Source organism: Geotrypetes seraphini, chromosome 7 (assembly GCF_902459505.1).
Source record: "Geotrypetes seraphini chromosome 7, aGeoSer1.1, whole genome shotgun sequence".
NCBI lineage: Eukaryota > Metazoa > Chordata > Amphibia > Gymnophiona > Dermophiidae > Geotrypetes > Geotrypetes seraphini.
In genome coordinates this window covers 174836068-174851375 of record NC_047090.1, presented here as the reverse complement: position 1 = coordinate 174851375, position 15308 = coordinate 174836068, and the positions used below count along the sequence as shown (strand labels likewise).

The window sequence follows — 15308 nt, the reverse complement described above, 5'->3', positions numbered from 1 at the left end:
ATTAATTCCACCAGCATAGGCTCCACAATTTACATAAATTTAACCGCCGCCCCCTCCCCCCCCCCCTCCACTAATGGCGGTTAAAACATAATCGAACCATAAATACATTTTATTTTGTTAAATAAGAGGAAAAAGTCTCAGAAGCCTGTCTTGAGCCACAAGTTCATCTTCCAAGACTAAGTAACTTCAAAGACTGAAAAATACCTCCACAAAAATCAACCCAATTTGTTTTATCTTTAACTCGTTAATGTGTCTAATAAATGTTATAAACACACACACAAAAAAAATCTTCTTCAGCTTGTCAATGTGAAGACAGCACAAGCGCATTCATCTGCTGGAACTGCTTAAAAGATCCTCATACCCGTTGTTTGGTCCGCTGTACAAGTAGACAGATCCGAGACCTCGGCCCCAAGACGCAAAGTTTCACTTCACAGGCTGCCATCAAACGCATTACCGCAAAGTCTCACGCGGACACACGTGCCAGGCCCCTCCCCCCTCCCTCGTCCAGCGCTAAATGCAGAACGGATAATGCTCGCGCGTGCTGTTTAGATTAATTCAGCGCGCGCGCCACTAAGCCAACGGAACGAAGGGGGCGGGACGGGAGAGAGCTGCGTGGGGTGGGCAGCAGGGCGCCGGCGCAGTACTCCTCCGACTCGGAAAGTGGCGGGAGGCGCTGACGGGCTGCAGCTCCGTCCGGCACCACAGTTGGAGCAGGTGGTGCGCGTCTTGTCCCCAGCCGGAATAGAGACCCCGCACCGTGGTCGCAGCCCCGCAATGTCTCTCGGGGAGCCGGGCTGGGGCCAGCGCCGCGCCGCCTAGAGGGAGACAGGTGGGCGCCGCTGAGCCTAGGGAGATGGAAGCGCGGGGCAGCGGCGGCTATGGGCGCGTGGCAGGCTCGAGGCGGCGCAGGAGAGAGCGGCTCGTGAGCCAGGGAGCCTTCCTCTGCGCCCTCCTTCTCGGCGTTTGCTGCACCGCCGGCGTCCTGCGGCAGCCAGGTGAGCCCCGCGCGCGCTGCCTCGCTTAATCGGTGCGTTTGCTCGTCGGGTTTTGGAGGCAGTGCTGCTGCCCGGGTGACGGATGCAAATTCTGCTTTTCTGCGCATTGGTTTATGCTCTTTCTTCTTATTTTCGATTTTTTAATTTTGCCCTGCCTGTATTACCTTTTACTTGTCGATTAACGTTCTAATCTAAATAATGTACATTTTAAACTAAACGGGAGAATTTTCTTTACCTGCTTCCGATGGTTTCTAGGCAGTGCAAAATCTTGGGACTATAAAAGTGTGTTGGCTGTCCAGATTCTATTGCTAGGTCAGTGGAGTTTAATTACTGCTTTTTCATTTATGTTGGCCTGATGCGCTTTTACTTCTGACAGCTGTAAAAGGTGTTCATTTTTTAATTATGGACGCATCCCCCTAGTCCTTTCTACAGCAAGTCGCACAATATTCAACCTGTATCTCCTGCCTGCGGATCTGCACGCCTTGACTGTTTTCTAAAAGCTTTCCCCCCAAGAATCGAACAAAAAGAAATTATTACTGGAAGGGATTTATCAAAACAGTTTATATATTGTACATAGGCACTTGTTTTGTACCTAGGGCAATGGAAGGTCAAGTGACTTGCAGAGGGGGAATTGAATCTGGTTGTACTGAGCAGGGACCATCTCTTAAATATGTTGTACAGTGCTGCATATATCATATCTATAGAAATGTTAAATAGCAGTAGAACTAGGTTGCTGCATTAACCCCTAGGCTACTCCAATAGGAGGAAATATTTTTTCATTCAGAGAATACCCAGCCAACTGATTAACCGTTCCTTTTGTTTGGGGGGGCCCCAAAAGCTCCGCCCCTGACTCCACCCCCATAAATAATACTACTAAATGTAATGCAATTTCTTCTATCCATTTTTCATACACACAATATAAGCATCAACTTTAAAGCAAGTCGAATCTTGGATGGCCGAATTCAAACTCAAATTCAACTCAGAAAAAAACAAATTCTTCCTGGCGAGTCCGAATGACAAAATAAAAAATACCTCAATTTCCTTGAACGGCCAGATCTTTCCTATTACTGACAGCATAAAAATTCTGGGAGTGACACTGGACCGATACCTCACTCTAGATCAGTGGTTCCCAAACCTGTCCTGGGGATCCCCCAGCCAGTCAGGTTTTCAAGATATCTCTAATGAATATGCATGAGAGAGATTTGCATATAATGGAAGTGACAGGTATGCAAATCTCTCTCATGCATATTCATTAGGGATATCTTGAAAACCTGACTGGCTGGGGGTCCCCCCAGGACAGGTTTGGAAACCACTGCTCTGGATGCTCAAACTGAGTTACTGATTAGACAAGGCTTCTCGACATTGTGGAAACTAAGAACCATCAGAAAATATTTTGATGCAGCATCATCCCGGTTACTTGTGCAATCTTCCATTTTAAGCCTGCTTGACTATTGCAACATCATTTATCTAGGGTCCTTCAAGAAAACCATCCAAAGACTCAGAATCATTCAAAATTTGGCAGGTCGACTGATTTTTGGTATAAAAAAATGGGAACATATAACCCCCCTACTACCAAAAACTTCACTGGCTGCCCCTGGAAGCAAGAGTACTGTTCAGATTTGCCTGTCTATGTTTCAAATCCATTCAAGGCTTAGCCCCCATTTATCTGGTTTCCCACTTCAACTTGGACTGCTCCACCAGGCCTACTCGCAGGGTACACATGTTTAGCTACCCAACATTAAAGGCCTGCCAATTCAAGAGATATCTGGGCAGAACTCTCGCCCTCCAGGCAGGCCAGCAGAACGATTGGTTGGGTAACATCATTAAGCATGCCTCATCCTATCTTAACTTTAGAAAACTAGTTAAAACAAACCTGTTCAACTGATTTGTAACCAAGATCTCTTAATGCCTTATGTAAGCTTCCTACATTTACGCGACACCTCTCTGTGTCTTTCACTCTGTCTTACTCCCACTCAACTTGTATCCTCCCTCTCCACTTGTACGTGATGATACCACTGTAATTACTCTTCGCTGATTTTCCAGTTCTTCTTGTTGTAAACCGCCTTGAACTACCATGGCTTTGGCGATATATAAGAATAAAAATTATTACTATTATTATTATTATTATTATGAATAGCTTGGTTTTATTTCCCTCCTGAAGAAATTGTAGTTTGGTGCTGAGATCAGTAAATTGGAGATGTGACTGTCTAGTTTTGCTGCTTGCATGGCGAGTAATCCGTCATGTATTTTTTTATTTACGTTGAATTCCTTTGATTGGGGTGGGTGGGTGAAGGGTGTCTGAGTTCTCCTTGGTGTGGAAGAGTTGTTCCGAGTTGCCTGAGTGTTCAGGTACGATGGTCCATTGCCATGTAGGGTTTTGCAGCGTATGCAGTAGAATTTAAAAAGTTTTCATGCTTGTACAGGTAGCCAATGTGTTTCTTGGTAGGCGACGTTGATGTGGTTGTACGTATTCAGTGAGTAGATTAGTCTGAGGGCTGTGTTTTGCACTGTTTGTAGTAGTAGTAGTAGTAGTAGTAGTAGAAGTAGAATAGTTAAGCTCTGGAACCCATTGCCAGAGGTTGTGGTAACAGCGAATAGCGTAGCTGGTTTTAAGAAAGGTTTGAACAATTTCCTGGAGGAAAAGTCCATAGTCTGTTATTGAGAAAGACATGGGGGAAGCCACTGCTTGCTCTGGATCGGTAGCATGAAATGTTGCTTCTCTTTGGGGTTCTGGAATCTTACTATTCTTTAGGATTCTGAATGGAATGTTGCTACTCCTTGGGTTTTGGCCAGGTACTAGTGACCTGGATTGGCCACCATGAGAACGGGCTACTGGGCTTGATGGACCTTTGGTCTGACCCAGTAAGGCTGTTCTTATGTCCACGTCCACAACAGAAAAACTGTGGTCGAATAGAATCTGCACATGTTCTTGTTCATGAGCTCCTCTGTTGGGTATTTGTGAAAGTTCCACACCTTCTTTTACCCCCTCTCCCCTTTTACGAAGCTGCTTTAGACTTTTTATCGCTGGCCACGGCAGCATTAGCTCCAACACTCATAGAATTCCTATGAGTGTCGGAGCTAATACCGCCACGGACAGCGTGAAAGGGAGTGTTAATTAAAGTGTTGCGTACCAATCTTTTTTGTGATTGTGACCCCATGATGGCCAAATAAAGGGCTCCTTTTACAAAGCTATGTTAGACTTTTTTATTGCCGATCACGGCAGTATTAGCTCTGATGCTCATATAATTCCTATGCGCGCCGGAGCTAATACTGCCATGACCAGAGATTTAAAAAAGCCCAATGCAGCTTTGTAAAACAGAGACGGTGGGGAAATTCTTAATAATAATAATAATTTATTCTTACATACCGCCAAACCTTCAGTTCAAGGTGGTTTGCAATAAGAAAAATATGGACATGTAGCAAATTACAATAATTATCAAGTGTTTCTTTCAGAGGAATACAGATTACAATTGAATCAGAATTAAAATCAAAATTTATCTCAAAGGCAGTTCCAAATAAGAAAAGAACTGAACATACAATAATAAATAGGGATCATAATTGTCAATTTTTTTTTAACAGTAAAATGCAGTTAAGTCAAAAAATTTACAAACAAGTAAGTTTTAACGTTTTTTTCAAAATAAATAAGATTGAGTTTGGGGGATAAGAGCATTCTAATAGGAATTCATTGCACTAGCCTGAAATGCCAAGGTTTTACCTAAAAATTTCTTATTACAACATGCTTTTGCTGAAGGGAACATAAACCAACAGGATCTTCATAGAAACATAGAAACATAGAAAAAGCGGCAGAAAAGGGCTATAGCCCACCAAGTCTGCCCATTCCAAGTATCCCCCCCCTGAGTTTACTCCCTTAAAGATCCCACGTGAGTATCCCATTTTCTCTTAAAATCTGTCACGCTGCTGGCCTCTATCACCTGGAGTGGGAGTCTGTTCCAATGATCCACAACTCTCTCGGTGAAGAAATACTTCCTGAAGTCTCCATGGAGCTTCCCTCCCCTGATTTTCAGCGGATGCCCTCTGGTGGTCGAGGGTCCCATGAGCCGGAAGATATCATCTTCTGACTTGATGCGTCCCGTGATATACTTATATGTTTCAATCATATCTCCTCGTTCTCTTCTTTCCTCAAGTGAGTACAGCCACAATTTCTTTAGTCTTTCTTCATACGTGAGATCCTTGAGCCCCAAGACCATCCTGGTTGCTGTTCGCTGAACCGACTCGATCCTCAGCACGTCCTTTCGGTAGTGTGGTCTCCAAAACTGAACACAGTACTCCAAGTGAGGCCTCACCATGGCTCTGTACAATGGCATCATAACTTCAGGTCTCCTGCTGACGAAACCTCTGCGGATACACCCCATCATTTGTCTTGCCCTGGAGGAAGCCTTCTCCACTTGATTGGCTACCTTCATGTCCTCGCTAATGATCACTCCTAGATCGCGTTCCGCTGTGGTCCTAACCAAGGTCTCACCATTTAGTACATAAGTTCTACGCGGGTTTCTCTTTCCCAGGTGCATTATCTTGCATTTTTTAGCATTGAAGCCAAGCTGCCAAGTAGTTGACCATTGTTCCAGCAGCAGTAGATCGTGTGTCATATTATCAGGTAATATGCTTCTGTCTACTATGTTGCAAAGTTTGGCATCGTCGGCGAACAGTGATACCTTTCCTCTAAGTCCTTTCGTCATATCTCTTATGAATAAGTTGAATAAAATCGGACCCAGGACCGAGCCCTGCGGCACTCCACTTATCACGTCCGATGCTTTGGATGGCGTACCGTTCACCACTACCCTCTGATGTCTGCCGCTCAGCCAATCCCCAACCCATGTAGTTAGAGTGTCTCCTAATCCTATCGATTTCAGCTTGTTCAGTAATCTTCGATGAGGGACGCTATCAAATGCTTTACTGAAGTCCAAATACACTACGTCCAGTGACTCTCCGGCATCCAGTTGTCTAGTAACCCAGTCAAAAAAGCTAATCAGATTAGATTGGCAGGATCTACCCTGGGTGAACCCGTGTTGGTGTGGATCACGCAGTTTTTCTTCGTCTAGGATTGTGTCAATATTCTGTTTGATCAGTGTTTCCATGAGTTTACACACTATAGACGTGAGACTCACTGGTCTGTAGTTTGCTGTCTCTGTCCTGCAGCCCTTTTTGTGGAGTGGGATTACGTTGGCGGTTTTCCAGTCCGAGGGGACCCTTCCTGTGCTTAGGGAAAGATTGAAGAGAACAGATAATGGTTCTGCCAGGACTTCCCTTAACTCCCTTAGCATTCTGGGATGTAGGTTATCTGGTCCCATGGCTTTGTTTACTTTGAGTCTTGATAGTTCGTCGTAGACGCTACTGGGTGTAAATTCAAAATCTTGAAACGGGTCTTTCTGGTTATCTCCCGTCTGCAGCTGTGGACCAACTCCTGGCTCTTCTCGGGTGAATACTGAACAGAAGTATTGGTTTAGTAATTCTGCCTTCTCAGAGTCTGATTCTGCAAAGTTACCGTCCGATTGCTTCAGGCGTACTATCCCATCTTTGTTTCTTTTCCTGTCACTAATATAGCTGAAGAAAGATTTATCCCCTTTCTTAATTTTCCGTGCTAGCTCTTCCTCCATTCGGAGTTTGGCCTCTCTGACTGCTGTTTTGACAGCTTTAGATATGTCTAGATAGTCCTCTTTCGCTCCCTTTCTGCCTAAATGTTTGTAGGCGATAAATGCATCTTTTTTCTGTTTAACTAGGTCTGAAATTTCTTTACTGAACCATTGGGGTCTTTTGTTTCTCCTGCGTTTACTTACTATCTTTATGTATCGGTCTGTTGCTTCGTGTAGTATGGACTTCAGAGACGACCACATGTCCTCCACATTTTCAGTTTTTGCTTGTTTATGTAGCTCCTGCTGGACAAATTCTCCCATGCTGTTGAAGTCTGTACCTCTAAAGTTGAGAACCCTTGTTGCTGTGTTTGTCTTAGGGAAACCTTTCTTAAGGTTGAGCCATACCATATTATGGTCGCTGGAGGCTAGTGTGTCTCCTACTGAGACTTCCGTGACGCTATCTCCGTTGGTGAGGACTAGATCTAGTAATGCCTGGTCCCTGGTGGGCTCCAACACCAATTGCTTGAGACGTGCACCCTTTATGGAGCTTAATATTCTTTTGCTGCTACCCGTAGTCGCGGAGAGTGTGTTCCAATCTGCATCTGGCATGTTGAAGTCTCCTAACATTACTGAGTCTCCGCGCAGTGTGATGTTCTCTATGTCCTCGATTAATTCCCTGTCTTTGTCCTCCTGTTGCCTGGGAGGTCTATATATCACACCAAGGTATAGGCATTTTTCTTTCTCTCTGGCCAGGTTCACCCAGAGGGATTCCCCGGTGTATCTAATATCTGTGATTCTGGTGGTTTTGATGCTTTCCTTAGTGTATAGTGCTACTCCTCCTCCCAATTTACCCACTCGGTCGCAACGAAGTAGGTTGTACCCTGGTATAACCATATCCCACCCATGCGATTCCGTGAACCAAGTTTCGGATATCGCTATCACGTCAAGATCGGCATTTGTTATCTCAGTCTCTAATTCTAGAATTTTATTGCCCAAGCTGTGTGCATTAACATACATAGCCCTCCATATCTGTGAAGAGATTCCCTTATGAGTTAGTGTGGCTCCCAAATTATCAGTGATCTTTCTCCCTGAAATATTGTGGGTATCCTTGGTACTTACATTAGACTTGGTAGTGTGAATGCCACTTGCCTCCTCAGGGTGGTTTCTTACTGCTCTGGGATATAAGTATGTACCCTCCCCCAACTTATCTAGTTTAAAGCCCTATGGAGTAGGCGGGCTAATCGATGTCCAAATACATTTTTACCTCTTCTGGTCAGATGGAGTCCGTCTGGTCCCTGCAGTCCCTGGAGCGTCTCGCCGTGGTTCAGGAATCCGAAGTTCATTTCTATGCACCATTTGCGGAGCCATTCGTTAGTCCGTTGAATACGCTCTTCTCTAGCTCTGCCTCTGTTTCTCACTGGAAGAATTGATGAAAAGACCACCTGTGCTCCTATCTGCTTCAGCTTCTTTCCCAGCGTGTATTCTTGTTAGAATTATAGCATTCAAAGTGGGAAGAGAGGTAGACTGGAGACAATCCAAATAAAACTGTAAAACATACAGTATACAACCAAATTTGAATAACATTCTGGCCTCAAATGGTAGCCAATGGAGCTTTAGATAGTAAGGACTTCCATGATCATGTTTTTTAAAGCTGAAAATCAGGCGAACTTCTGTATTCTGTACTATTCTTAGCCTACTAAGGTTGGTTGTTTGGTTGTTTGTTTTTTTTATAAGAACCAAAGTAAACTATCAGTAACTACTTCTAAAGAAGTTTCCAAAAATGAAGATAAAATTCCTATCCACCTGACTATCTACAGGCAATTCAGCTGGAGTTGCCTGTAGATACAGGTGGATAGAAACTTATCTTCATTTTTGGAAACTTCTTTAGAAGTAGTTACTGATAGAGCTACCATGCTTGTGACTCTTGCTCTGGAAAGTGACAGGGAATTTGTTCTTCGTCTATATTTCTGTCATATGAATGACCAGTTTTTAGGCTCATATGTTAGAATTTTTCCAGATTTATCTAACCCCCCCCCCCCCCCCGAGACGTAGGAAAGAACTCTTGGCTTTGAGGCCCGGAGTTCTGGCGGCCACATTTCTTGTTAAGTATCCTGTAAAATGTTTTGATACCTATCAGAATAAGAATTTTCTGTTTTATGAACCTAAACAACTTATAGAATTTATTGAGTTGAGAGAAAGATTGGTAACCATACCTGATGATATGACTTGCCAGCGGCTATAGGAAGGCGTATCTATTGCCATTTCTCCTGTATTAGTTTAATAATTTCTTGGTGTTTAATTTCTTTTCTTGATCTCTTATATTGTGGACTAAATAAGAGTTATATTTTCTTTGTCTTGTTTCTATAAATTTATTTTTCTTGATCTGTAACAAGTGATGTATATGCTTGTAAAATTGAAAATTGTATAAATTAAAAAAAAAGAACCTAAGTAAACAATATTACAGTAGTCCAATGTAGAGTATCCTAAAATATTTTTTGATGGTACGTAGTTTCCATAGAATTGAAAAACATTTTTTAACCAGAAGGTCAGCATGAACATTAAGGCCCCTTTTACAAAGGTGCGCTAGCAGTTTTAGTGCGCATGCTACCCACTACCGCCTCATTTTAAGCAGTAAAAGGAACTCTAAATGATAACGAACGATCTAGCGTAATGCCTAATATTTTTATCGTGGTGGCTATAGAATAATTTTGACCATTTAGATGGAGTATATTCTTTTTTTTTTTTTGTCTTTAATTTTTATTAAATTTAACATACTTTACAAGTATAAACTACTTGAAATGGAGTATATTTTCAGTGATTTTATCATTGAGACTGGCAAGGAAAAACTTTGTTTTTTCTCGATTGAGTTTCAGTTTGAATTTAGTAGTCCATTGTTCTCTCTTTATGTGATTATGATGTGATCCTCCTGGAAATGTAGAATAATCCTGCGCTTATGGAGATCCTACCTAGGTAATGACCCAACTCTTGACTCACAGTTTACAAACCCTTGGTGCCACAATCTGTTTTCCTGCTGGTCTGGTAGCTTTTGGGGGTATTGTATCTGCAACATTCTGACTGCATATTAGCCCTTTGCCTGAGCTGGATACAGACAGAGCTCTTGTTCTTCCTGTACTATTTAGCTCTCCACTGGACACACCCATTGAGGACGATTGCACTAAGTAAAATCCTGACTAAACCCAGCTTACACCAGAAGCAAAGTCCAGGTGTGATGCTTCAAGACTCTAGATACTATCTTCCATTTGTCATTCATTAGCTAATTAGCATCTTAAACTCTCTAGGGACGTTTATGGTGCATTAGTATAGTTATCTTTTGCTGGTCCTGCTTGAATGAATTAAGATCAGAGCCTTGATGAAAACTGCATTGCAGTTAGGATAAGGATGCATGATGATATATACATATGTCAGTGGCTGCCACTATTTTTTTTTTTTTTTGTTTGCAAAAGAAATGTGATTTTATACATTTTGTTCATGATAGTTTTTTTTTTGTAGATGTCTTGATGATTCTGTGATGCATCTGTTTTAAAGTCCTTGGGAAGTAAATTATTAATTTTAGGGGGGGTTTCTTTACTATAAATCAATATTTCAGCATGTAAAAATAGCATTGCTTCATTCCGCTCTAGTTCCAAAGTGTTAGTTACCAATTAGGATTTCTTTTTGAAAAAAAAGGCTTTTGAACTGCTATTGCATGGGAACATCATAGTCTTCTGCACACAGAATAGAATCATATTTTATAGCCATCAGATTCTGTCTAGATATTAAGAATTAAAGTAATTTTTTTTATGTGTATGAATTTCTTTCCAATACAATGCTAATTAATTATTTTTTTTTTGCCATTGCAAGCCAATTGTAATATTTAGAGCACATTTTGAAATTGTAAATGTAGTTTAAATTATTCATTTGAGAAGGCAAAGTTTAATACAGTATCTTTCCATGAAACCTGTGTAGGACTAATATTGCTTATATTAACTGCAGTTCTTGTAGAATGCTGAGAGGGGAGGCTCTCCAAACCTTAGTGCTTATGCAACCTTGAAAACTTTCTATGCCTCTGATGTTCCTGTTTAGCTATAGGGATCAGATAATGTTTTTTGTTTTCTGACAAGTTGCTACCTCCTAGGTAGATTGACATTCTACTTTGTGTTATGCAGGACATGGATCATTTTTGGGGGATAATCAAATTCAGCCTGATAAATGGAGGAGTAGGAAGCTGATGGTTTCAGATAATGGAACATGGGAACATAAGAACTGCACTGAGCCAGGTAGGAAGTGACTGCTAATGGTGATTTACATAAGTACGTATAACTGCTGAGTGCTTTGTGCAGTAGCAAAGAAAAACTAATGTGCTGTATTAAACGGTACACCGACCTTAGCGCGCAGGACATTGGCGTGTTGACAATTCAGCTGAAGTCAAATGCACGCAGCGACAAGTGTGCTCATGAAGGGAAGGGAATTGTAAGTGTTGTTGGGGGGTTGCGGCAATCTTTTAATTTAGAGCGCATTGGCATTGAGCACCCCCCCAAGAGCGCGTAATTGTGAAAGGTTCCCTCCCACACCTGCGTCAGTGCGAGAGCGCGAGTTGTAATGGAGTTCTAAGTGTAGTGGGGGGTTCCCCCCCAGAACAAGAGTGCCAAATCCCCCCTGAACAACAGTGGGAGGTTCCCACCCACCCTGAGAGCAGAAAACGGAAAGAATATGGTGCGCGCATGTCGGCGCAAATGTTGGGGCTCAATTGTAGGCATGCCAATGTCCTGCACGCATTTGATGGGTCACCATACTAAACACATACCATATGCTAAATGTTTTCTTCTGTCTACTGGAATAATGCTTAAGTACATGCAGTTCTATTGTGATGGTTAACTTTACGCAATCCTTAAACTCATAATTATAGACATCCGACTTCAACAAGTGCTGTGAGTGATGATAGCTTAAAGAACTTTCTTTCATTCAAAAAAGCCTGTTACACCCCCCTCCTCCGCTACGTCAACTGTTTCGCTGGGAGTTTGGGTGATAAATCCTCACCGGCTTTTTATCAAATGCCATAGTTTTAATAATAAACTTGTGTCTTTAAATCATTTCTAGAAAGTGGTATTATATAAAAACTTTTTTACTTAACTTTATAGTTTCCTTAATTAGGACCTGGGAGATGTGGAGTCCAACATGTTTCGCTACCGCTTTATCAAGAAACTCCCTACAAGTAAACATAATGTATAAACTCGTTAAAAAGTTTTATATGCTTAAACAACTACCAGTTCCTCAGAAATTCAATAAATTAGCTACATTGTAAACCACTACAAGAATGGTCCTACCAGTGCCGCTATAGTCATCCGACTCTCCCTGTGCTCAGAGCAAGATGGCCGCAGCGTTCTTGAACATTACTTAAATAACTTTATTGACCCTCTGTATGAGAGAGATTTAAAGAGACCACCTCCAAACCCATATCACGGGGATCAACCCCACAGAAGAGACCCCAGCCTATAAATATACTAAGGTTGAGTATTAAAATAGACTAACCCATTCCACTTCAGCATTTAGACCTTTTGGCTCTACCGTACCTAGCTAGTACATCCATCTCTGTTCTTTCAAATTCAAAGCTTTCTCCCTATGGACGTGATTCTTGGATGATATATTTTTCTTATGGAATGGCACCCTTGAAGATCTGGGTGATTTTTTTCCAGTATTTGAACTCTAGGAATTGGCATATTAAATTGACTATGACAAGTCACATGACTGACATTGAATTTTTAGATCTTCAGATTCATGGGGTGTTCACACATCCTTATATAGAAAACCGGTGGCTAGAAACACACTGCTGTACTTTACAAGTTACCACCCTTATAAACTTAAGTTTAATCTTCTTGTTAGCCAGTTTCTTCAGATACGCCGTATCTGTTCCACAATGGATGAGTTCCAGCTACAGTCGCAACAATTACAACAGAGGTTCCAGGCCAGGGGTTATCCTGGTAAATCTATTAAAAGGGCATTTTTGAGAGCGAAGTATGCCCAGAAGGATCTTTTACTGCTTGAGAAGTGTAGTGATCAGCAGGAGGATGAGCGGCTTGTATGTATTTTACCCTTTTCGCAGATATCGGGCAAACTGGTTGAACTTATGAGGTCCTACTGACATAAGAGATGCCGCTGTTGGGGTCAGACCAGTGGTCCATCGCACCCAACAGTCCGCTCACGCGGCGGCCCTTTTGGTCAAAGACCAGTGCCCTAACTGAGACTAGCCTTACTAGCGTACGACCTTGTTCAGTAGGAACTTGTCTAACTTGGTCTTGAATCCCTGGAGATTGTTTTCCCCTACGATAGCCTCCGGGAGAGCGTTCCAGTTTTCCACCACTCTCTGGGTGAAGAAGAACTTCCTTACGTTTGTACGGAATCTATCCCCTTTCAACTTTAAAGAGTGCCCTCTTGTTCTCCCTACCTTGGAGAGGGTGAACAACCTGTCCTTATCTACTAAGTCTATCCCCTTCAGTATCTTTTTTTTTAAAATTATTTATTTATATACTTTCAAATATAATCAATCAAGTGAAACTTGTACAGAAAACAAGGTCCAAGAAATAAAGAAAAACATCCAACATGATACACATTCCAATAACAAAAAAAAAATAATTATTCCATCTTAGATCTCACTCAAGTCCTCCATATAAGATCCAAGATAAAATTAAACGGAATTTAAGGTAATCAATTAAAAAGGAAAGAACAATTATAGGTGAAACTATGATAAGGCAGTCATCTATTCATCATGAGCTTTCTCCAGCCGTGACAGAGACAGGAATGTTGTCAATTGTGAGGGTTCAAAGAAAACAAACTTGTGCAATTTATAATGAATGATACATTTACAAGGATATCGGAGAAAAAAGGTAGCACCCAGGGCAGTAATTGCAGGTCTTAACAATAAAAATTCTTTTCTACGCCTCTTGTGTGTCCCTGGCCAAATCAGGAAACATTTGAACTTTTAGTCCCAAAAAGTCTTTGTGTTTATTTTTAAAGTATAACTAAAGTAAACATGTTTTATCCAAAGTAAGAGCAACTGAAAGAAGCAAAGTAGCCGGAGTGGCTACTTCCCTATCTGAGGACTCTAATAAAGCGGTTATATCCAAAGGTTGTTTAATCACTTCTTGGTTCGCTTCTTGAGGATCCTTTTGATCACTAAATTCTTTAACAGGCAAGTAATAAGCCTGTGTAAATGGTGGAATAGACGAATCAGGAATTTCAAGTATTTCCACTAAGTAACGTTTGAGCATATCTCTAAGAGTTATTGTAGAAATCTTGGGAAAGTTAATTAATCTAAGATTATTGTTTCTTGAAAAATTTTCAAGTGATTCAAGCTTTCTCCTCAAGTTAGTATTATCTTTGATTAAAGCCTCCTGTATTAGTTTAAAGGATTTAGTATCTTGATATTGAATTTCAAATTGTGATTTAAAGTCACAGGCAATTTTCTGTAATCCTGAAATTTCTTTATCATGCTCTTTAAGCCTTTCTTCCACTTGATTAAATTGAGAGGTTATAGTTTTAGGTATAGTAGCTACCAAGTCCCACAGGGTGTCCAACGTTACTTCCTGGGGTTTTATAAGTTGAGGAAATTTTAAATGTAAAGTCTTATGCTCACCCACTGGCAAGTCTTCCTGCTGCTATTCAGGCTAAGCCAAACCAGCTCCCACCGACGTTGAAGCCTCAAACTCCATGTTCAAGCTCCCCAGTAAAAGCTGAGATCCTGAATCACCATTCCCCGGGTCGATCTCTGCTGCCTCTGGTAGGGGAAGCACTCCAGCTCCCGGAAGCTCCCCCTCCCTCAGGGTACTGGCAGTTTGAGGGGCGGTGCTCGCGTTTCAGGGCTGAAAGTTGTTTCAAGCCCCAAGGAGGACTGCTGCACGCCGTTCCCCTGCAGCGTCTCCAGCGGGGACAGCCCTGTTTCTGCTAACATGCCCTGCATGCGCCGGATAAGCTCCTCGATGCCGCCAGCCACGGGAGTCCCGAGTCGTCGCGAGGCGCCAGCGACGCTTTTCCCTCTCCGCTTGGGCATCCTCGGTAAGAAATGGTTAATTACAAGAAAGAAATTTGCTAATACGAGGAGGTTGTCAGGAGCAGACTCATGTCCAACCTATGCAGTCACCATCTTGGATGATCATATTCCCCCCTTCAGTATCTTGAATGTTTCGATCATGTCCCCTCTCAATCTCCTCTGTTCTAGGGAGAAGAGGCCCAGTTTCTCTAATCTGTCACCGTACGGCAGCTCCTCCAACCCCTTAACCATCTTAGTTGCTCTTCTCTGGACCTTTTTGAGTACTCCAGGTGAGGGCACACTATGGCCCGGTACAGCGGCATGATTACCTTCTCCGACCTGTTCGTGATCCCCTTCTTAATCATTCCTAGCATTCTGTTCGCCCTTTTCGCCGCCTCCACACATTGTGTGGACGGCTTCATCGACTTGTCGATCAGAACTCCCAAGTCCCTTTCCTGGGAGGTCTCTCCAAGTACCGCCCTGGACATCCTGTACTCTTGCCTGAGACTTTTCTTACCGACATGTATTACCTTACATTTATCCACGTTGAATCTCATCTGCCATGTTGATGCCCATTCCTCAAGTCTGGTTATGTCATGTTGCAGATCTTCGCAATCCCCCTGTGTCTTCACTACTCTGAATAACTTTGTGTCATCCGCAAATTTAATCACCTCACTCGTCGTACCTATATCCAGATCG

At 42.3% G+C, this 15308-nt stretch overlaps 1 protein-coding gene across 2 annotated transcripts in view; it reads left to right on the top strand.

Annotated features, from left to right (window-relative positions):
• The first annotated feature begins 576 nt into the window (after nucleotides 1–576).
• SLC24A4 (solute carrier family 24 member 4) overlaps nucleotides 577–15308 on the top strand; it is a 196530-nt gene continuing 181798 nt past the window's right edge. Inside the window, exons 1-2 of one of the 2 annotated variants that reach the window (XM_033950870.1) lie at nucleotides 577–995; nucleotides 10753–10863. In XM_033950870.1, the coding sequence (XP_033806761.1) occupies nucleotides 854–995; nucleotides 10753–10863 (253 nt within the window). In that variant the 5' untranslated portion in view covers nucleotides 577–853. Of the gene's footprint in view, nucleotides 996–1031; nucleotides 1308–10752; nucleotides 10864–15308 lie in introns of those variants that run through there. The other variant, XM_033950871.1, reaches the window with a different exon arrangement.